At 38.9% G+C, this 24,137-nt stretch overlaps 1 protein-coding gene across 1 annotated transcript in view; it reads left to right on the forward strand.

The window, feature by feature from the left end:
• Positions 1-24,137, forward strand: part of HMCN2 (hemicentin 2) — a 145,404-nt gene that overhangs the window by 111,728 nt on the left and 9,539 nt on the right. The window contains exons 60-84 of the mRNA XM_072429590.1: positions 244-443; positions 671-752; positions 861-992; positions 1,744-1,887; positions 2,156-2,315; positions 9,621-9,745; positions 10,877-11,060; positions 12,398-12,495; positions 13,530-13,805; positions 14,476-14,666; positions 15,122-15,203; positions 15,466-15,602; positions 15,888-16,029; positions 16,112-16,256; positions 16,339-16,466; positions 17,138-17,308; positions 17,395-17,565; positions 18,771-18,920; positions 19,517-19,654; positions 19,919-20,040; positions 20,856-21,093; positions 21,544-21,603; positions 21,707-21,826; positions 22,110-22,244; positions 23,012-23,125. Of these exons, the coding sequence (XP_072285691.1) occupies positions 244-443; positions 671-752; positions 861-992; positions 1,744-1,887; positions 2,156-2,315; positions 9,621-9,745; positions 10,877-11,060; positions 12,398-12,495; positions 13,530-13,805; positions 14,476-14,666; positions 15,122-15,203; positions 15,466-15,602; positions 15,888-16,029; positions 16,112-16,256; positions 16,339-16,466; positions 17,138-17,308; positions 17,395-17,565; positions 18,771-18,920; positions 19,517-19,654; positions 19,919-20,040; positions 20,856-21,093; positions 21,544-21,603; positions 21,707-21,826; positions 22,110-22,244; positions 23,012-23,125 (3,645 nt within the window). The remainder of the gene's footprint in view (positions 1-243; positions 444-670; positions 753-860; positions 993-1,743; positions 1,888-2,155; positions 2,316-9,620; positions 9,746-10,876; positions 11,061-12,397; positions 12,496-13,529; positions 13,806-14,475; positions 14,667-15,121; positions 15,204-15,465; positions 15,603-15,887; positions 16,030-16,111; positions 16,257-16,338; positions 16,467-17,137; positions 17,309-17,394; positions 17,566-18,770; positions 18,921-19,516; positions 19,655-19,918; positions 20,041-20,855; positions 21,094-21,543; positions 21,604-21,706; positions 21,827-22,109; positions 22,245-23,011; positions 23,126-24,137) is intronic.

Consider the following 24,137-nt stretch of genomic DNA (forward strand, 5'->3'; position numbering starts at 1 on the left):
AGCTCAGTACAATGACTATATTCATAGTCTAATAAATGAAAATATATTAGCCACATTGGGAATGCATTGTTTTTTTAACTGGTCGACTCAAACCTGCATTGAAAAATGCATCCATTTTTTACCACTAAGAAGCAGGAAGTAAAGCCCAAATATTTAAAACCAAATATGGCTGCCTTTCTCCATCTCAATGTACTTATGCCATTTCAAAAAATGTCAAAACTAACACATAGCATTCTTCTTTAGCTGCACCCAGTATCAGGGAACCACCAAATGGGATCAAAGAGACAGTTCTCCGTGTTGGAGGAACCCTTACGTTACTGTGTGAGTCCGAGGCACTTCCCCAACCAGATGTCACTTGGTATAAGAATGGCCAACTGCTCCCACATGGCGGCAGTGTTTCCATTTTAAACAGTGGCCAGAGACTAGAAATACAGAATGTCCAGGTAAGCACCTAAAAGTCTTTTCAAATTATATATATATATATATATATATATATATATATATATATTTATATATTTATCTATGTATGTTTATTTATTTATTTATGTAAGAAATAATCTAACTTTAAAATCTCCTCCAGCAACAAACTACATCACAAAGCAAATCAAGGCATGTTGTGTATTGCATAGTCCATACTTATGTTGTACTGTGTCTGCTTCTTCATTTTTAGGAATCAGATAATGGTGTCTACACTTGCAAGATGAGCAATGTAGCCGGTGAGGCTGAGCTGACTTACACTGTGGTCATACAGGGTGAGTGCATAACAAGTACTAGTTCTATGCGTATACACAGCATAGTATATGCTATATTATATACAGTATAAAAAGAAAACATTGTTTATGTAACTTCTTTTCCCACAGTTCCTGCTTCTATCATTCACCCACAAAATGAGACAATTCAGCTTACAGTTGGGAATTCCATAGTTTTATCATGTGAAGCTGAAGGCTATCCTCCACCCAAAATCACATGGCTGAAGGATGGAGAGCCATTGGGTAAGTAAAATGAAAAAATGGAGATTTAATATGAAAATAGGTCTTTACTGGAAGGTTTTATCTTCTGTGTACTTTCTACAATAGCACCATAATAACCATGCAACCAATGCTAATCAAGGGCAAAAGGTTCTGTGAGGTATTAACCAATTTAGTACTAAATTCTGGGTTGGTTTTTATGGCAAGATCTGCATCAATGATAATTACAGAAACCTGTATCTAAAATAATCCATCTCCGGCTAATGATTGCATTTGTTCTGGACCACACACAATGCTTGGCACAGTGCACAAATAGAGCTAGTCAAACTATTTGAAATCAAACAGGAAGGGGGTTTAGTATGTTGGATCTGAAGTGGTTTGAAGAAGTGCAAATCCTGGCTAAAAAAATTACCTTAAAGTACTTTTTTATGACATTTATTAGGCTTGCCTTTTTTTCATTTTAATAATTGTAGAGATTTTTACAACAGAAATCTACAAATTCTTTTAAATATTGGATGAAAGTTCTTATCTGTATGGAAAGGCCCCCCCACCCTCACATCAAGTTTGATCCTCTCGTGGGTGAGATATTATCAGTTTAAATCCAAACCAGACTATAAGCTAATACCTTTAGATTGATTGGGCATCTGCTTACATTTGATGGTGAAGGCAGAAACCATTTAGTATATGGGGACTGAACAGAGCCACTAGTATTTGGAAACAAGTGTAAATGAACACATGTGTTGTATTTTTTTTTCTAAATCTGTCATTTTTTCAGAGCATGTTGAAGATTGGGGAGTGATCATCAGGGGTAGTCGGCTGCAGATTGGCAGAGTACAGCCCTCACATTCAGGTCACTACAGCTGCATAGTTCAGAACCAATTATCTGAGACTCACAAGGATTTTCTGCTGCTAATACAAGGTAAAAGCATTAGTAACAATGAGGTGGATCAAGAAGTAATATGGCCACATCACTGCCAAATTACTGATTTTCAATATAAAATGCATCTAGTACAATTATAAAGGAGTCTACTTAGTACTCATTACCTGGTAAATACAAAATAGTCAAGCATATATGCAACCATCTTAGCCTGTGCAATGATTTAAACTGTGGAAACATTCAGTGTGTATAAATACATATTAATAATATTGGTTTTGTGATGATAGAAAAGGCTTCTTTTTTTACACAGTGGCTCCAAGAATCATTGGATCAGAAATTCCAAGTGAACAAAACATCCAGGTGAAACAAGACGTAATACTAGAATGTAAAACAGAAGGAACGCCCTCACCCCAGATTTTGTGGCTGAAAGATGGAAGACCTCTGGACCTTGTTTCAGCTCCAAACATTCAGTAAGTCTTAAAGGATCACTTTACCCAAACTATTTTATTCTCCGATTGATGATGGTGAATTAAAACATATCTTATGCCTCTGTTGGTGAGATCTGTGCAGTTATCAGATTTGCACACTTGTTGCGCTCATTATGAGGGGTTTCTTTTATCCCACTTGGATTTTTTTTTTTTACTGATTTTGTCAAATATATTTTATTAAGTTTTCAAACAAATATACACAAAATGCAATTTACATATAAACACAAGGTAAGTAGCTTTACACATACAAACTGACCAAGGGTTCAGGGTAGGTAATATAATATCTGGAACTACTTCAATATCATAAAACCAGATTGCCAGCCATGTATTAATAAAATCTAGATCCAATGGAAGGGTCACCAGTAGTTAAGATAAATCAGGTAAATTCCATAATAACTCCTCTCTCAAACCCTTGGGGATAACCAAAATACTGGCTTCTAAACACAAGATTAACATATAAGGGGACAGATGACCAGGGAAACAGTAGACCTAGACAGATACGAAAGGGGGGAAGGGGAAGAGGGAAAATGGGGCATGAAGTGGTACACTGTGGCATTCCTGATTCCAGTTAGTTTAGGCACCTAAGAAACTGTGAGGAATTTTTAAACCAATCCCATGCTGCCAATCCCAAACCAATCCCATGTAATTTTAAATTGTTCTAATCTGTCATCATCCCCCCCAACCAATTGTTCCATGTGTCAGATTTTCTCCAACTCAGTCAGCCATTGCTTATTAGAAGGGAGCACTGTTTGCTTCCAATATTTTGGGATGAGAACTCTAACTGCAGTAAGGAAGTGGTAAAGCACACTCTTTTTGGTAGCATTGATCGAACCTGGAACCTCTTTGCCTAGATAGGGGAGACACCTTCGGATTGTTGGGGATATGGAAACCTGTACAATCATTAAACAATGATTGTGTCCCAGAATCAGCACAGAGCTGGGCATTCCCACCACAGATGTATCATTGCCCCCTTTGAAGAAAAACCCCAACAGCAAGTATCAGAAATCTCCGGGGAGATACGGTGATGCTCAACAGGGCATAGGTACCATCTGGACAGGATCTTGTAATGAGTCCCCTGAGCTCTGGAAGTAATAGTGAGTTTTCGTGTAGGGGTGAGGGATTTCTCCTTTTCTTCCGCTGATATTGGGGCAACCAGATCAGATTCCCAGTACCTTGTTTACACTGGAGCACTGGTTCATGTCCTGGTTAAGAAGACTTTATAACAGAGAGATGACATGAGTCGGGCAATCGGGAGACCTCAACAATTTCCCGAAATCTGTCAGGCCTCTAAGTATCACAGATATATCCGGTATTGATGATACATATGAGACAATTTGCCTGTGCTCAAGAGGCCATCTTACTTGGGGTGGTCGTGTTCAGAAGTGAACGGTCTGTCCATGGGAGGGACCTAATCCACCGGGGAGAGGGATTCTTCAAGGAGGACCCAACTCTTCCCTTTATTGTGAAACCAGTCAGTCATATGTACCAATACATATGCCTTATAGTACAATGTTATATTTGGTACTCCCATCTTACCCCTAGATTTGGTTGTGGCTAAAGTACGGTAAGCTATGCAAGGACATTTTGCTTTCCACAAATAGGTCAGAAAGAACCCATGTAATTTATGCAGACATGAGGTAGTTAAAAGAAGGGGACTGTCTGAAACATGTACAATAAAAAGGGGTAGGACATCCATTTTGAAGGAATTATTTCTCGCAAACCATGAAAGAGGCAAAGAGGTGTACTACTGTAAATCGGAATGTAATTTGGTGCATAAAGAAGTATAACTGTATGCAAATAGTTTAAAAGGGTCCAAAGTGATGAAAAACCCTAGGTATTTAATCACTTCATTGCTTATTCTGAAAGGTGTATTGGTGCTGATAGATGCCGATTGAGCAGCATTTAAGGAGACATTAAGGACTTCGGACTTGGGGAGATTAAATTTAAAATTGCTATAGGTGCTAAACTTTTTAAATTCAAGAATAGAAGGGGTATAGAGGTATGTATAGAGGTAAGTGGGGATGTAATATATAACAGTCATAAAGGTCATCTGCATATAAGGATAGTTTATGATGAGAGTTGCACAGCTGGATACCTTAACATCTGGATTGCTCTTTAGTGCCACAGCCAAATGCTCCATATCCAGGGCATATAACAATGGTGATAAAGGGCAACCTTGTCTGGTACTGTTAAGGGTCAGAAAAGGAGCCATTAACCTTCACCTTAGCTGATGGATAAGAATACAGAGCATCTATTCTCTAGATCATACTAGACCCTAGACCTACCTGCCATAATGCTTCATACCTAAAGGGCCAGCGAACTCTGTCAAAAGCCTTCTCGGCATCAACAGATAACAAACACAAAGGAACCCCCTGAAGTTTTTGTATACTGAGTTAACATAATAGTTTTGAGAGTATTGTCTCTTGCTTTCTGGAATTTATCCCACTTGGTCTTTGTAGATCAAAAAAGGCATGTGATGAGAGAGCCTGTTGGCTATCAGTTTTGAAAATAATTTACTATCCACATTAATTAAAGAGATAGGCCCTTTAATTCGAACACACAGTGTGGTCCTTGTCTGGTTTTGGGATGATGGTGACATGAGCTTCTAGGCTTTGAGATGGAAAAGGGTGTGTTTCCAGATATAGAGGTAAAGACCTTTGTCAAAAAGGAAACAAGATTGAGAGCATGTAGCTTGTAAACTTTGGGGTGAACCCATCTGGGCCGGGGCTTTTACCCGCTGGTGTGGCCTTAATGACTGCAGATGGAAGTAAGATCTCCATTTGGAGTCCGAATAGAGGGGATATATGTGTGGGGTCCACAAGGATGAAACCCTCTTGCCAAAAGTTTCCCACATTTGGCGCTGTATTGATATATCAATTTGTGAAATCGATCTCTAAAAAGTTGATGTGGTCATATAATTCTAACAGATAGATTTGTGCAGCTGTCAACTCTAGAAATGTATCCAGGGACATGTTTTGTTTATGTAGTCGCTCCAAAATACGAATTTTATCAGAGGTAGCTGTAATGTCTTGTGAACTGATTTTCTTAAGTTGTGCACCGTGTTGTATTAGTACCCCCAAATAACTGATTTCATAGTCTCCCATTGTACGGGTGGGGAAGTAGTATCTGATGAATAATCCCCAATAAAATTGGTAATAGCATCAACTACTGCTTTTGCGCATAACGGGTCCTTGAACAGTGAATCGTAACATTTCCACATCCACTCTCTAAAATTAACTTGTGGGACATGGAAAGTTACTAAGACCGATGCATGGTCTGATCATGGGCATGAGTCAATGTTAGCCAGAGGGTGCCAATCTAATGTAAAGTAACTAACCAAAATATAGTCAATACGGGAATACATATGATGAGGATTAGAATAAAAAGTAGAATCCTTGGATGTCGGGTGTAATGTGCGCCAGACATCCAATAATCTCAATTGTTTAGTTTGGAGTGGAAGGAGTTCAGTTTAGAATATTGGGCATGAATTTGGCCAGAAGAAGTGTCGATTCGAGGGTCAAGGGCAAAGTTGAGGTCTCCCTCCACTATGATGGTGCCTTTAACAAACCCTTGCAAAACATCCAAATATTTGATCATGGCTACCGTGGGTTGATAATTCTGTGAGTAATTTGGTGAGGCCAATGTGAACATCCTATACCAAATGGATACCTTTGTTAGGCAGTCCAGTAGTGGTAATGATTTGTGGAATGCAAAAGATACTCCCCTCGCTTTGGTATCCGGGTTGGAATTGTGATACCATGTGGTGTGGTAGCGGTTTTGGAGAGATGGGATCCTATTAGTCAGGAAATAAGTTTCTTGCAGTATCAAGATATGTATCCTCGCTTTGTGGCATATAAAATTTGTGAGAGTTTGTTAGGACTATTAAGTCCTTTAGCAATGAGTGTGTGAATCTTCAGTGGCTGTACCTGTGACTGTGGCTGAGACATGGGTGCTTAGTCAAGATTGAAAGTGTGTACAAAGAAGCAAGAGGGAAGGTAGGTACACAAGGGAAGTGTGTGACACTAGAGGGACAAAAAACAGGGGTGGGTAGACTAAGGAACGTGAGGTGAGAAAACTATCTTGGGAAACAAAAAGGAAAGCTTTTGTCCCATGTTCAGTCCCGCCCTAGAAGAACCCCAAAAACCTAGAATGTGTAATAAGGAGCATATAATAAAAATAATACCAAAAATAAAACCACTTTATGTGTCATATCTTAAAGTGTCCAGAGATTAATACAAGACCAGCTTATAGCAGCCTATCCAAAACAGGTGTATAAACAATAATAAACTCTGCCAAATAACGCAGCAAAATATCAAAAAATAAAAAAAAACTTTAGCACATCAGTGCCTAACTATGAGACTATAACCTATTGCTGGCACATCAAGATAAGTGCTATCGCCCCTCTTGTGGCGTTAGAACTAACGGGTATACAATTATCTGTCTAAATGTTTGCCACTATGAGGTTAACCAAAAAATACACCATCCCCAGCCCTAATAGCCGGGGGTCATGTGGATAATGTTACTCTGGCTTTATAGAGTGTGTCCCAGACGGAGACAGCTCCTACACGGGCAGATCATAAAGGCTTTAAGAAAACTATAGAATAAAACAGATAGCAATACATTTGTGCGCCAACTTTAGAATAATGTAAACAAGAATCATTCTCATATTACCAGTCCTAGTCCATGCTTAGTAAATGAAGCAAAACCAGGAGGTTCAATCCGGTCAAACAGCTAGTGAGGCGTGAGTGATTGTGATGCATACTTCCAAAGGTATCAGAGTGGAAATATAGAAAGGGAAATACCTGCAAGAATAAGGTATGCCGCATAGTGTTATCCACAAAAATCTGTCTGAACTTCAAAAAGGGGTTGATGATGGCCCATGGGCAGAAAAGGGTGAGGAATTGTAGAAGGGTAGCGTTGTGAATGGCGTAGAACCCTATGGAAGGACCAGGAAAGCCACCATAAAGAAAACCAACTCAGAACAAAAAAGTCATGGGATATGAATTGTTGTCAAATTCTTGGGGAGTACATAGCATTCTCGAGATGGGAGGACCTCTGTCGGAGAAACTTGGCTAGATAGTTGAACAATGGGACCTATCACCAAAGGGGGAGGAGACAGAGATTGATGCTGCAACGGAGAAGACGATGTCGCTTGAGGGCCCCTGAATGAGGTAGGCCATTCCGGTAGCATTGTGAGATTGAGAAAACAGCACATGTGTTTAATGTTTGTAATAAAATATAGGACTACTGTCGTTCTGTATTTTAGCCACAAGATGCCGCTGTTTCTGAGCACAGCTAAACAAGTGGCCAGTATTTGTATATTGTTAGGAGGTGTGGTTGTTCTGAAAAGGAGAGGAAGCAGGAAGCAGGAGAGCAGACATCTTGCAAGGACTGTGTGTGAAACAGAATCCGCTTGCATCCAAGGGTCAGCGTGTTCCTAGAGTCTCAGGAGCTGTGGCTGAGTGAGGCTGACCACCATCCAAGGCAGATCCTGTCCAGAGGAAAAGGATTGTTTTCCAGAAAGGCTGAAAGGAGCTGAGGAACGGAGCGCTGTCTGTCTTGCAGGACCTCATGTTTGTTGAAGAGACTTGTTGCAGTTATTGAGTTTAAAGACGTCATTGGATCCAGAACAAGACCCGGGTCAGTAAAATCGTGCACGCACCGCAATATAGGATTGGCGCCTGAAATACCAGAGACTGAGATTAGACCTGCAGTAGTTAGTAAGTTAGGGTCTATGTGTGTGGCAGGTCATAAGAACCAATTTTGAAAAAGGGCGCTGTACTGTCCTCTGGGATGAGTGTATGTAATGTATTTTCTTTGTGTTATTGTTTGGAATTTTGTTTATTGTGATATTACGCAGTAAAGTACGTATTTTTTTTTTATATAAGCTGGCGTCCGTGTTGTGTTCTCTGTTTGTGACTTCGCTGTATCCTAGAAAGCCCCCGGTACTCGGCTTACAGCATTATAGGAGGAATATGTAGTTCCTCAAGAAGTTGAGGGAGATCAGCTGGATGGCAGAAAACATGATTCTTTCCTCCTTTATGAATAATAGGATGGAAGAGGTAGCCCCATCTATAGGGGATGTTTCTTTCTTTCAGAATCTGTAGCAGCGGCTTGAGGGCCCTGCGAAGATCCAGAGTGAATTTGAAGAGATCCAGTAAAAGTTGGAGGCATGCCCCTGCGTATTCAATGGATTCCGCCTTTCTCTGGCTTCCTAATAAAATCTTCCTTGGTACGGAAAAAGTGAATTCGGCAAATGACATCTCTTGGTCGCTGAGTGTCCTTATTGCGAGGGCCCAGGGTTATGCGTACATGGTCAATCTCTAGGTCCACATCAGAGGGTACATTCAGAAACTTTTCGAAAAAAAAGGAACATGCTGCAGATGCTTGCTCTGAGTTGGGAACAGATTCTGTTAAGCCCCCAATGCAAATATGGTTACACTGGTTACAGTTTTTTGTATCATCAAGCAGCAAAAAAATGCTGCTTCTAATGGGTCAATCTGGTGGATCTTGTGTAGAGAAGGAGGGTGAGCCCTCTGAATATGGGGCCTGGGATGCTGGGTCTTGCGTTGGATCTGGCGCCACGGGAGTAGCAGTAACTTGAGGCCGCTGCCAGTTCGGTCGCAGTCCTGGCACTGCCAGCTGTCTTCCCCTTCTGACTTCTCTTCACTTTTGGCCCCATTTGCTTTAGTTTGGAGGCACCAGGCACAATCTTTGCGGCCTGGTCACGCGCAGCCCGCACTTTGGCTGAAAAAAAACTGCCACTCCGGTCGCAGTGCCGGCACTGCCAGCTGCCTTCCTCTTCTGACTCCCCTTCATTTTTGGCCCCATTTTCTGTAGTTTGGAGGCACCAATAGTGCTTACACAGGATGGATTCCCCTCAGGCGGGATGGAGCTCAGATTGTGTGCGTGTTACTCCGCCATCGGCTAGCCTGGATTTTTCATTTGTCTTATATTATGGAGAATATAACAGGAGGATATGAAAAACACAGAGGCATGAGAACGCCTAAAATTCCCATGTGGAGATCAAAAAACCATGGATATCTCAGCGTTAGTCCTCTAGTCTTTACCTATTATGAAAATATTAATTTAGGTACCCTTACCCTTTACTGATAACTGTTTGTTCTACGATTTTAAAAAAGATTTTGTAACGGCAAATGCAATCATAATAATAAATATATTTCTCTGTGATTCTAAGATATTTTGGGTGGAGGCAAGTTCATAAGTATGCATTTCTGTATGCAAGTGTTGTGCTTAGTGTAACGTTTTCACGTTTTGCCTGGTCAGGCTGTCACCAGATGGAAGCACTGTGCATTTCACGTCCGTACAACCTTCTGACTCTGGACGCTACACATGTGTGGCTCGGAATGTTGCTGGTGAAGACACAAAGGTCTATGTCCTGAACGTCCTTGGTAAGTGTCACAATACATTGGCTTTTATTACTATCTTTCACATAGTTAGCAATTTGTTTAGGAATACATTAACTTTAAACGGAACTAAAGTCCAACAACAACTATAGCCTTTCCTCTCCCCTTTTCTAAACTGTTCCTAGTCTTAAGTTGGGGGTAAGATTGCTAACTGCAAAAATACTTATCTTACATGTTCTTCATACTGGTATAATGCTAATTCTAAATCTGAGCCATGACTAAAGATAAGGTCTGTATGCAGGCAAAGGTACTGGCTGGCTCCACAGGCAAATACGAGAGGTTAGGCAGTCCTCTTGTACTGAGCAAAAAAATCAAGGCTGAAGTTCTTCTAGGCTGTCGTTGTTAAGTATTCCTGAGCTGTCTCTGAAGAGTTCTCCTTGACTTACTTGCTGAGTTCTTCTAGGTCCCCTTACCTGAATTGTTCCAGAGGAGTTTGCTTGGCTGCCATTCTAAAAACTCCTTTTCTCCACATTAGGAAGTGCTTGAAATGTAAAAAAAAATTAAGTTTTGTTACAGAAAATATCAAAAATACTATCAATTACAAGACAGAGCAATAATAATAATTTTACAATTCTCAGAATACTGAGTACTACAAATTGAACACCACTTCTAAATACAAGTATGTTACAGAATAAGCACAAAGTAGTGTTCTGTTCCAAGTATAAAAAAAGCAACATCTAAGAGTTTACTTCTCTGGAGAGTGTATTTCTCTGGAGCCTGAATCACCCTGTGATCCTGTTTCCTAGAATAACCACTTATACTTTATATTAGTTCTTATCAGAAGTGCAGCCTGCTTGGTGGTTTAGTATATACATTACACTACACCAAGTTCAGTTCGGTAGCTGTATCCATAACATTGCAGCAGAAGTTGCCACTTGGTCAATCAACCAGTTTTAGTACCTATGTACCTATATTTAAAGTTCAGACATATTTAAAGTCATCTATCTGTCTTGTATATTATGGAAGTTTTTCAAGCAACCTCTTTTTTAAATAAATATTTTTTGAAGACATAATTTTATAGAATTGGGTGGTAACACACTTCAACCTTTGGGTATGGGTTTCAAGGCAACAAATTATGTAAACCTTTGTGTTTTGGAATTTTATTTTTTTCAACAGCTCCCCCAGTGTTTGAATCAGGCACCAATGTTTCTGAGACCCTCAGCAGTGTCCCTGGTTCACAGGTTACCTTGGAATGCCATGCCAGTGGCTCCTTACCCATGCAGCTGACATGGCTAAAGGATGGGAGCCAGATTTCCACATCCCGATTTCTTAGGATCTCCTCCGGAGGGCGAATCCTACGGTAAGGAACCAATCCTATGATTTTATTGTATTCCTTTTTTCTCTATTGTGGTGCAATACTTAGCAACCTTTTGTTTTTTGTATTTGTTTTATGTATGCCTTCTATTTTTTAGCAGCTCCTACAAGAGGAAATACTGTAGATGTAAAAAGCAGGATTAAAGTGAAAGTGTGATTTTCAAGAGCTAGTAAAGACAAAAACTTAGAAACATTCTGGAGCATGGGATGTCAAAACTGTAGTACCCTAACTGTAGTGTGGTAAAAGGTGGCCTAACTCTTCCCAATTCCTCTGCTTTCCTTTTGATTAACCTCCTAGGCGGTATGATTATTTGAGTATTTGTACATGTCAAATTGGTACATTTGACATGTAAAAATATTTCTAATTTTAAATTTTCTCACCAGTAACGCACCCCCCGGACGGACACATGCACACCGCCCACACACATGTCACATACTTGGCCGGCATCTGCATCCCCCAGCCTCACGTCCCCAACTCTTACACGCCGGGATGCAAGGCTAGGGGAGGCAGATGCCGGGCATCGCCAAGTAGACTTAGATGCTTGGCTAGCATCGCTGGAGGACGTTGACATTGCCTTACTTGGGAATACCGCCAGGGGGGTTAATGAGTATTCAGGTATCCAAGGACTCCCATTATAACCAAATTCCATGACTTCTATTATAACAAAATGTGCGTACTTTTATAAGATTTGTAAAAATAATATTTCTTTGAATTTTTTAGATTCATATGTGAAAGGATTTACCTAATGTAATGGTGGCAGACGTTTTTTTCGTTATATGTTTTGCTTCCTGCATAGTAGTGCTGCATAATGTTGCACTGCTGATCCTCTTTTCCCATCAACCATCTGAAAACAATAGATTTGTTTTCTCTTATATAAAGCAGTGGTCCCGAACCTTATGAACATCACAAACCACTACATTTACAGACTCCTGGACCACGCATACGTGGGGAGCCATGTGTCACTCAAAGGGGAAGAAACTTCCCCCAGAGAAAGGTAAAGGTGCAGCTGTATAAACTGGTTACATTGCAAAAGTCCCATCTTAATTTTTTCTCCTTTACTTTGTTGAGGGAATTTGGAAAACTCAAACTGTTGTACCACTGTTGTGGTAGTTTTTTGAAGAAAGGTTATGAAAAACAATAAATTGATAAAAATTTTCTTACAATAAATACTGTTTAATAATGATCTCCACATCCTATGGCAGAATTATATGGTGTTACTAGTGACATGACCATGGACTTTGTACAGTGCTGCTTATTATGATGGCGCTATATAAATACTGTGTAATAATAATAATAATAATAATACTATATTTTTTTCAAAGGATATCCCATGTACAAGCCTCAGATGCCGGCATTTACACCTGTGTGGCATCAAGCCCTGCTGGAAGTGCAGAGAAAAGTTTTACCTTGCTGGTTGAGAGTATGTATAGTACTATAATGTTCACTGATTATTTAAACATACTAGCAGATGAGATTTCAATCAATGTGTGGAACCCCAAACCTTTGTCCAATATTCATTAAAGAAAAAGTTATTTCTCCTGAAGCAATGGCTCTTGAAAGAGCCACAACATCAATATGACATTATTATGCTAAAATCATTGGTAGAAACAGAAGTTTTTCTGGACATCACGCCATTGTCAAATGAGTATTTGTGTTTAAACACTAAAACTAGTTAGTTTGTGTATCCAGCTTGGTTTAACATTCACCTCTGCACTACAAACTACCTGCCTGTACCCATCTATTCTACCGTCTTATTTCAACCCATTCTACACAACTTTCTAACATCATTTCTGTTCTATAAAATGTTGCTACTTATATATTACTTGTTTGTCTTCTTCATGCCTCCTCACAGAAAACAGAAGGTGAGTGAAATGCTTTTGAGATGTGATTGTGGTCCAAGTTTTGTAAAGAAATTCTGAAAGAAGTTTCTGAAAAAGTAAATTAAGCAAAACATCCTATTGGAACTTGCTGGCCATATGGGTTTCATTTTATTGAGTTAACTATAAATCAGTTCATTTCTGAATTTGACTTACTAAAAGTTATCAAATTTGAGTGCAGTATCAAAAACTTTGAATGGTTAGGTTGGAAAATTTCCATTGATCATAGAAGTATAGGATTTTGAGAACTCATGACTCATTCCTGTTGGATCAAACTTTGGAGTGTGTGCATATATGCTGTTCCTCATATTCTGAGAGATTGATGGAGTGAAAATATATGACTGGTTTGCATTTTGAATGGTTAGTATCATTATCAAGTATCTTTATGCATTGATTTCTGTATATGGTAGTACAATCCATTGAATTCCAATCAACATTTATATCAGACAGTTTGGTTAAATTGAAAATTGATTGAATTAAAGGTTAATTCTTTCATGACTATCATTACTGAACTCTTGTTGCTCTGAACTGTTCATTTGGGATGTATGATTTAACTATGATGATCTGTCTTTACCAGCCTTGCCTGTGGAAAATTCTGAGAGCACAGAGGAAGTGACCGCCATCAAGGGCTCCTCTGTAACATTCACCTGTGAAGCTCATGGGTCTCCACTACCCTCGCTGTCTTGGGAGAAAGATGGTGAACCACTCAACTTACAGAGTAACCTTCTCCCCAATGGCTTGGGGACCCGGTTGTACCTGGATTCTGTACATGCTGGAGATTCAGGTCTATACTCCTGCATCGCTCACAATGCTGCCAGGAGAGTTAGCAAACACTTCCGCCTGATTGTTCTAGGTATGTGGACCAAGAATGACTTGTGTGTATGTGTACATGATGTACTTATACAAGATGTACTAATACCTGGTGCTTCTAGTGTTGGGGTAAATATGTGACAGTCTATACTAAAAAAATCCTTGCCAGCTTATTATTATAAAGGGTGGTGGAGGAACAGAGTATATATATTCAATTATGGATTTTATTTAGCACCATCATTTAGCAGACTGAAAGTGGCAGGAGAACCTCTGTAAACCACGTAGGTTTTGATGTAATTTATATAAATCCCTCTAACAAAGGAAGAATATGATTACAGAAAGAGTTTATTGCCCTAATTAGTGCATTGCTAGCTCCATCACTTTCCTTTGAAAGGCTGGGATGGGTCCTGGAACCATCTACATTTCTTATCTGCAGTGCAGTCTGCAGAAATGTTTAGAACCTGACTTAAGAAGTGTCTCAAACACAAAGCTAATTAAGTGAATTACAATTTTGTTGGCACTTAAGATGAACCAAAATAAAGGCATATAGCAGTTTTAGCCTTTTTTTCCTGGAGCTTACCTTTAAAACCTTTCTGGTTTTAACATAGTTGTTATTTTTCTTGATAACATGATGCTTATCGATTTCCACAGATTGCTGATGTTTAAACACTCTATTTTATTTTGTTTCATAATGGTTTTATTTTATATTCCAGAACCACCACAAATCGAGGGACCTGCCATTGCCACTGATATATCAGTTGCTGTGGATGAGTTGCTGGAGTTGGTGTGCAATGCAGCAGGTATACCTCTGCCTCAGATTACATGGGAGAAGGATGGACAGCCTTTATCAAGGTCGGATATAGTGATAAGGAATGGAACTATCCTCCGGATAGAGAGAATGAAGGTATGGTTATCAGTATTTCAATGGCTTCACTCGCATCAACGTGAGTAAAAAATAGTAGAAAAAATGAAGAAGAAAAGCTGGGGTTTTCAATTTGGCAAATTGACAGTCACAAGCATTTAAATACTATGAGGTAAAGTGACTAAGTACCTTTACTATAGACTTCTACTGCTTCTATAAACTTCCAACCTTGTTGCCATTACCTGGTAAAATGTTCTTAAACTCCCCCAGATGCCTAATGGCTAAGGGTCGATACCTGGGAGCAGTTCACCATACAGATGACAAATTCCAATCTGAACTTAGAACTTACAGCAATCATCAGGCTTTAGTCATAATATGAGGGATACAATAAAATGTATTTTGTTAGGGTTTACTTTTTGTTTGTTATATTAACTAAGCATTTTATTGTTTTACATTCTGTTTGCTGAGATTTCTTGTTGTGTTCATTGCTGTCACAGGCTGAAGATGCAGGAATCTACGTCTGTCTGGCAAGCAGCCCAGCAGGAAGAGACTCCAGGGCCACCTGGGTGCGGCTGAAAGGTACAAAGAGAAAAAGAATAGTGAAAAACATAAATGAACACTGACATTTGGTTATGTGAATGCTTAAATAACCATAGAGAACACTGAGAGCTCATTTGGATTGCAAAAGCCTTTCAAATGGGCAAGGACAGTGGTATATACACCAATGCGAAAATTAAAAAAAACATTGACTAATTAATGCATCTGCAGATAAATATTAGTACTGTATGTAGACAAAAAATGAACAGCAGAACCAATGTAACATGTGCTTTGTATTTTCCAGTTCCTCCCAGTGTAATTGGATCTGCTGAACCTCGCTCAGTATCTGTATCTATTGGAGGACAGATGGTTCTGGAATGCAGAGTGGAAGGAGATCCAGCTCCAACCATTCAATGGTACAAAGGAGAAACACAACTTCAGGTAACAGCATTGAATGCCACATTTGACATTGAACCACCACCAACATACATTGGTAAATTATACAAAACTCTTCAAGCCCAAATATAACCAAAACTTTTCTTATTATATTATAAATATTTGATTTTGATGATGTTATGCCCAAATGATCAAATGGGATAAGGGACAGATACTGTTATAAACCATTTGGGAAATTACACAATTGTTTAGTCTATTAATATTATATTATGAACAATGCACATACTGAAACTTGATTTCGTTCTTTTTTGTTTATTTACATTTTTACAGATGGACAGGAGAGTCCAAGTTTTGTCCAAAGGCCGATACATGCAGATTCACAGCCTTCAGGCCTCAGATAGTGGAGAATACACCTGCTTAGCCACCAATATAGTTGGGCAGACCAGACTGACATTTATTGTAGAGATACAAAGTGAGTAAACAACAATTATTTCTTAATACTGACTCAAATTATTTTCTGCTGTCCTGTAATGACATGACTTCTTGTATTATAGTTGCACCTTCAATCATGCCCGGACCCTCTGTGGTCAGCACACCTGTTAACCAAAGTGCGGTTTTACCTTGTCGGGCAGAAGGGCTTCCTAAACCAACTATAATATGGAGAAAAGATGGCATTCAGCTCTCTGTGGAAATGTCCAGGTATGGTTAAATTCTAGTCTGTATGTGTTTTTGCTTTTATTTGAAAAGAAAAATGGCATTAAATGGGGTCTCATTCTTCCAGGCTAGAGTTCCTCAATGATGGATCCCTACGCATCCCTCAAGTTATCTTGCAGGATTCTGGGTACTACCTCTGTACTGTCACAAACTCAGCAGGAATGGCTCGGCGTGGCGTTGATCTAAGGGTTTTTGGTAAGACCTAAAGTTTAAAAAATTAAGTAGAAAGGGAAACCTATGTTTGGTAATTATTGATGTCTGGGTTCCCCTTACTTAGAAAAGCAAGTAAATTGAATATATATTTAGTGGGGCTCCAGAAACCATTCAAAACCTAAAAGGGACATTAAATACTTACCAATTCTATCTAAAACTAATACAAAAACTTTGGCTGAAATTGAAATTTAGTATTAGCCACATTCACAAATGATTCGTTTCTTTTTGGTAATGTTCAACGTGGTTTGTACAATTATATGCAATTGTTGAAAAAAAACAAATTTATCTTCTAAAGAGAAAGAGCTGACACGCCTTTTTTCTAGTATGCATGTATACCAATGTTTTTCAACCGCTGTTCCGCGGCACACTAGTGTGCCTTGAGAGATCTTCGGGTGTACCGTGGGAAATTATCCAATTTCAGTTAATTGGTCCCAAAATGATTTATTTACTGCAAAAAATTTGTCTTCATTTGTCTATACCAGCGATGTATAGTGATAGGCAGAACCAAAAAAAACTCTTCCACTAGATGGCAGCAGGTAGCTAATTTACGTGTCTGACTAAGAAAGGTTGGGAAACACTGATGTATACGCAGTTTTTTAGACCATCTTGAGCATGCTCAATGACCCTTTGTCATTCTTTTTCTGTTTTGACAGTTAACGGTGGCTTCTCAGATTGGCAGGAGTGGGGTCCTTGTACTAGGACATGTGGCCAGGGGGTACAGGAGAGGATCCGATTATGTAATAACCCCCCTCCTGCAAATGGAGGAAGACCATGCATGGGCAGGGATGTGGATGTGAGGTCCTGCAACTTATCACCCTGCTCAGGTAACATTTTTTCATGCTGAAATCCTTTCATTGTACAGAAAACCACCATTGTTATTAATAATTTATTTTTCATTATTATGTCTTAGTGGACGGAGGATGGACAGGCTGGAGTAGCTGGTCACAGTGTTCAGCAACCTGTGGTGAAGGGAGCCGCCAACGCACCCGTTCCTGCTTTTCTCCTCCCCCTCAAAATGGAGGCAGAGCCTGTGTCGGGAAGGGTACAGAGACAGAACTGTGTCAATTAACTCAGTGTCGAGGTATGTCTTCCATGATCTGTAAGAAAGGGGGTCATTTACATTGCTAATGACCCCTTTGTTCATGTATTTGGTTATCAGACAACCATTTACATTCCTCTCAAAAATGAGCAGTTTTGATCAAGGGTCAATCCTGCCTTTTTTTAACTCTGTTTTTATATACTTCAGCCAATTTGGTTTGATTTGGCAAGAACTGTGAACTCTCAATGAGTTATATTCAAATTACTTGTTTCCTTGTGATATTAATAATAAGAAATAAGATGGGAGTAGGTGTTACTGAGACAGAATGGACCTTATTTCCTAAAGTTCCCCAAGACTGCAAAAGATAGAATATCATGGGGGAACCTGGGTGATCCAGCAAACTGGGAATGGATTCCATCCAGAAATGAAAACATTTGCCAAAAAGGTAAAGATATAAAGAAGCCCATCCCAGATTTGCTTATTCACCCAGGTTTTCCCAATATCATCTTCTCTAGTCAAGGATTCGGACAGCAATAAACGCCTAGGAGTTAAGAATATGTATTACTCCAATCGAATCATTTATTAGCTTTTAAGTGTTTTTTTTGGGAATAAATGGAAGATGATGTTTGGAAAATTCCAGTAAACCAACCAGTGTTTGATACAGTAGATGCTTTCTAATTTTTTTTCAAATCTGAAAGTGATCAGATTGACGCAGGTGAATGTTTGTGTTTTAGGTTTCAGTTAATGATCACTTCAGGTTTCTAAATGACTAGAAATTGATTGAATAGTCATGCACATGAAAAATCAATGTCTGTAAAGTCAAACTAAGGGCCCATTACTGCTAGTGCATTCTGGTAACATATGCATTCACATGCAGAAATGGATCACATGCATTGGTGCTCTTCTTTCACAAGTGCACTTTTAAATTGCACCATAGTGCAATCATGACAATACATGGTAACAAATTACTGTCTATTGCTGTGCACTACCCTTTCAATAGAGCAGCATGTGTGATTTTTTTGTGTGTTGTGACAAATTGTGCTTCTCATTCAAATTACCCTAACGCAACTTATTGCACATGTCAATGCCAATGTGTTTTCAAAAGTTTGTTCCAGAGGTTAATTAGAACAGACATGTTTATATCTAATTGTAGATGGTAAATACACATTTGCATATTTGTATTACTGATTGTGAAGGCATGTGTTTTGGCACTTTTCACAGTTTCTAAAAATATTTCAATGTTTCAGCTGTTGCCACCCGTGTACGTGCCAGCCTCATTGGCATTATCAACGATCAGGATTTTGGACTGTCTTCACTCAGCGCTAATATGACGGAAAACAGCCGCTCCGGGACTACAACAATCACCAGCACCATTGAAAACATTCCCCCATCTATAGGTATGAGCAAAACCCATTACATGCTATGTGATGGCTTCACAGATAGGCAAATACTACAATTATTATCCCAAATGTATTTGTCTTTAACCAATTTGCTAAGTTGTTTTTCTTACTTTCTGCATGTTAAAATGCATATTTTAAACCCAAAGGTTACTTAAGATCTCCAAACAAGCAGAGACCCTGTATATTTAAATGATGATAGGTGCAAATGTTTTTGTTATTTGTGCTATTATTTATTAAACACAAATTTAAAATAAAAATACACTAAAATTATTTTAGTGCACACAATCAGAATATATTTGTATATAATACGAAATATGCGCTTGTGTGCAAAAACTGTGCATAGGCAACACTTTGAAAGCCTTTACACATTATCAGATTAGAATTATTTTTATACAAACTTTACATGCTATTTATTTCAGGGTAAATAAAGATAAAAGGGTACATTCAATAGAATATAACAATCATTTTTTCCCATAATGACCCCCTACTAACAACCAATGAGAGATAAAAAAGAAACAGCCACATGGCTATAAAATAACAATTATAGCATCTTGGTAGATATGACCTATTGTCTGTCTTTCTTTCTTGGACAGGTCCTTTGATGAGAGTGCTGGTATCTATGATTGCCCCACTGTACTGGTCTGGAGCATTCCCCCATGATGGCACTGCCAATGGTTTTACCCTGACTAAGGGTGTCTTCCGCAAAGAGTCTCAGGTGGAGTTTGCAACAGGTAAACCAACTCAAAACTGTCAAGTACCGAGGAAAAGCAACTTAGAAATTCTAACCAAAATTATTATTTTTTAGATCTGATGTGCCAAGATTTAAATGGCTGCTTAGCATTGCACCAAGCTAGAGAGATGGAGGCATCATAAATAGCTGCAGAATGCGCTTATGCTTTGTGTCTGCCGTTGATACAAAAATTATTAGGCTTAGATACATAGACCTATAGAAAAGCCAATTTTCCTTAATTTCATGAAATGTTCTTGCGTTTCAGGCGAGCAGCTGCGTATCACACACATCGCTCGAGGTCTGGATGCTGACGGCACACTCTGGTTTGACATTGTTATTAATGGATTTGTACCAGACACTGTGGCGTCTTCTGATGTTATTGTCCAGGTATGATTTATATCATCAGCCACATCTAACTGATAAAGAAACACTGACTGCATAGCTCACTGCGTATGAATGCTAGAGCATTTTTCATTGGTAATTCTGAACTCCAGATTTACAGAGTTGTATGTGCTCCTTTATTGTACTGGAATTGCTTGCATTGGTTCTACTGCACAATGCTAACACTTACCGTGTGCAAAAACCCCTGAAAACATATTGTAATTTCAAGCAAGGCTAAATGTTAAAGTACCTGTATTGGTTACTCAGGATGGATTTAGCAGAGATAGAAAAAGGAAATTTTTAGTCATAATTTCTTACTTTAATTGGAATCATTCTTCCAATATAATTGTTACAATATTATATAGAATAGAACCAAGAAAAAAAAAAAACAGGAAATGTTACGTGTAAAAGGGATGATCCTAGCTGCTGAGCAGAAGCAGGGTGATTCATATAAACTACTGTCGGCAATACATGTTGTTAGGACCAGAACTACAATTTTGGTAGCCTGCAGAGTTTAGCCATATTTCAGGGGGCTATACAAACCACTGGCTTCAGAAATGTCATATTCATAAATGGAGTCAAAGTCATAAAGGTAAATTATTATGTAACTTATATATATATATATATATATATATATATATATATACATATAAATGACTGTACTTAAAAATATAAAGGGGACCTCATATTGATGCTTATTACTCATGCCAGTGGTTGTATATGGGGTGCTCTTCTGTTATAATGCATAGGCCGGGCCTATAGCTACCATGATAGCTACCCTTGGATCTCTAATATCTTCCATTTGACTTTTCCATTCCCAGGATTTCAGTGAGACATATGTACAGACTGGAGGAGGACAGATAAATGCTTGGTCCTCACCAACTTTCTCAAATGGTGCCACTTACCTAACACTGCGCTGTAACCATACCGTGGAGTACAACCCTACCCTGGGACATCAACCCAAACCCGCCCAGCGAGTGCACATTGGTGCTATTCGATCATCGTACATTCCTGAATTAGAGGAGCTTCACTTCCAACTGACAGCCTCCCTACAAGCAGGTATTGCAATGCTTTTTTTTTCTATGATTTGCGTGATATAAATATTGGGTTTCGGTTTTAAATCATTAAAATTTGCACATTTACTAATAGGATGAGCACCACCCAGGTAATCAGGTTTGCTGATGTGTTACAGAATTGAGCTGTTAAGGTTTTTAAGACTTCAAAAACCAAAAAGAGTCCCAGAATAACCAGCTGCCTAATTGATTTATAGCTAGGAAGGTGAACACTAGGAGAGGTTAGTGCTATAAGTGCACAAAATAAATATCTCCAACACCTAGCCCTATTAGCCAGAAAAGGGGGCCTATTAAACATTAATTATTTTTGTTACTTGTACTAAATCTCTATAGTGGACGTAAGTACAGGGTGCACCCATGAAATTTGGGTTTGCACAAAATTTTGCATAATATAATTATTGGAAATCTCAGTTATTCATGTATTTACTGCCATCAGGTCAGAATGGAGGAGCATGTCCCCTTGGATTTATGCAGTCTGCAGACTCGTACTGTGCAGGTTAGTGTATAAGATATCCATGATGTCAAGCATGAAAGCTGTTAATGTGTCTACAGCATCATTTGTGAAGTCTCCTTGTGACATAAATGTGTATCTCTCCTAGATGTAGATGAGTGTGAGATCCGCAGGCCATGTTCACACACCTGTCTCAATGTTCTGGGCAGTTACACTTGTTCCTGCCCAGCAGGGTATGGCCTGGCGATGGACAACCGCAACTGCAGAGGTAAGCACTGTGACCGATGTTAACGTTAGTTCAGTAGAAGTTATCTACGCTGTGCAAGGATTATCAGGCACATATACTGTATAAATGCCAATCAGTGCGGTCATGAATTAATAAATGTATTTTTTAATTCAGCAGTAAGTGAGGAATGCAGGAGTAAGCAATGGCATATCTGGAGCTGCTGCTCTGTTAGATATTCACCTAGGGTTCAGTTTTAGGTGGTAATGCTTCCATAGCAAAAATAAAGGCTTACAATAAGTGGTTTCTTTCCAACTTCTTTTTACAGACCTGGATGAATGTAAAATGGGCACCCACCAGTGTCCATCCGGACAAGAGTGTATCAACATGCCTGGAACATTCCGCTGCCTTTTGCGCTGTGGACCTGGCTTCCGACCAAATGCTGAAGGAACAGCCTGTGAGGGTAATGAAAAGTTTTCTGCTGCCACACAGTTTATGTTGCTCTTTGATATACTTCTTATGGCCATGGTGGTTGCTGCAAAGACAGCAGGCTGACCAATTTTAATCCTAACTAACCATTGGCTCCTTCAATTCAAACCTAATAGGAACTGGAGGAGCCCTCAACCAACCTGGCTTTTTACAGGGTCCCAGCAAGTAACTAAAAAAAATATTGGGTCTATGGCTGGAACTTTAAATGGCAGCTCTACCAAAAATCTTTAGTTTTTACATTTCTACTTCCATATCTTCACCATGGCTCCTTAGAAAATCTCAAACACTGAATAGCTTATGATTTGCCCCATAGCCCACCACTGTAACTGCTTTTTCTGTATATACACGTTCAAATAAACTCATCACAAACATACATATCTGAGAATGACCACATGATTATAGAAATGAATACGCATGGGTTACCTGTAAAAATGATCCATGAATTTAGACAGTTGATGCACTTACTCCAGCCACCCCAAACTCCCTACTCTGTATTGCTTTATTGAGGAAATAGGTGTAGGTGGGAGGGACAAAGGAAATCTAGACACATACAAGTCAAAATCTGCAATAAAAAAATCTGATTTGGTCCTTAAATACACAGCAGATGTGATTCAATTGGGTTTTTGTACAGACATGTACAGGTTGTGGTACTCTCGTGGACATAATTTGTATGCATATATATCATATCATATATTATATGATAATGCACTCAATAGTTACCTCTGTTTTCTTGTCTTTTAGATGTGGATGAATGTGCCCAGTCCTCTCCATGCCAGCAGAGGTGTCTCAATACTATTGGCTCTTATAGGTGTGCTTGTGATCCAGGATTTGAGCTTAAAGGCACACGTTGTATAGGTTAGTGATCTTTCTTGCATACACTGCATTTACTGCCATTCATCCCTTTTCATGTCAAGTTTATATTTTCACCACTTTGGATTTCCTGGATGTCTGTTTGTGCTTTTTATACACCAGTTGTTTTCTGGACATTCATTTATCTGTATTTTACACATTTGACTATCAAAGAGGATACACCATATGGACTTGCCTATCATTTTCCCTTTTTAGCATACAATGTAATAAAAAAATTCCAATCAAAGAACAAATTCCGTATAACGGAGTGTAATAATGTCAATGGGACCATCTCATTATTACCTTCCCTGAATCTGCATACACATGTTCTAATATCATTTCTGGAAAGCTTTATAACTAGTTGTTTTTAGCAATAGTATGTATATAGTAATAGTACAAATGAACACTGTGAAGATAGTACCGGTATGTTCAATGGAGAAGTGGGTGGGAGACCTGTTGCGCCTTCCCCAATAATAAACAAGAATGATTGTCAGCGGCTGGTCGTTGAACAATTCAACACAGCAAAACGTTAAACAACTTTTAGGACAGCTGTAGTAACACTAGGAAATTTAGAGTTTGGAAAAGCCTTAAGGAAACTTGAAGTCTGGTCTGTCTCACTCACAGGAGCTAGCTCAGAATCCGCTCTCCTCTCTCCTGTGTAATTACCTAGACACTTAGTCGTAGTAGTGTGAGCATTACCAAATGAAGATTAAAAAAAAACTAAATTTGCATCCACCTTTAAAATGGAAATGAACAGCGGTGTGCGTAATTTCACAGGAGTTGGAGGGGCAGGTTCAGCACTGTCGATTGTTTGATAATTGAGAACATTAAATTTAGATTATTTGATGAATGGGACCACTGAGAGACAAAGTAAAATGTTTTTTAAATTCCCATGACAGAGAAGAAAATACATGCTAATAATAAAAGGTACATCCTGACTTTAGGTATAGGTTTAGCTCTAGGTAACAGAGCTTTAGGTAACAGTTAAAGCCTTACAATTCTTTATCCATTTAGGAAA

Source organism: Pyxicephalus adspersus, chromosome Z, assembly GCF_032062135.1.
Source record: "Pyxicephalus adspersus chromosome Z, UCB_Pads_2.0, whole genome shotgun sequence".
NCBI lineage: Eukaryota > Metazoa > Chordata > Amphibia > Anura > Pyxicephalidae > Pyxicephalus > Pyxicephalus adspersus.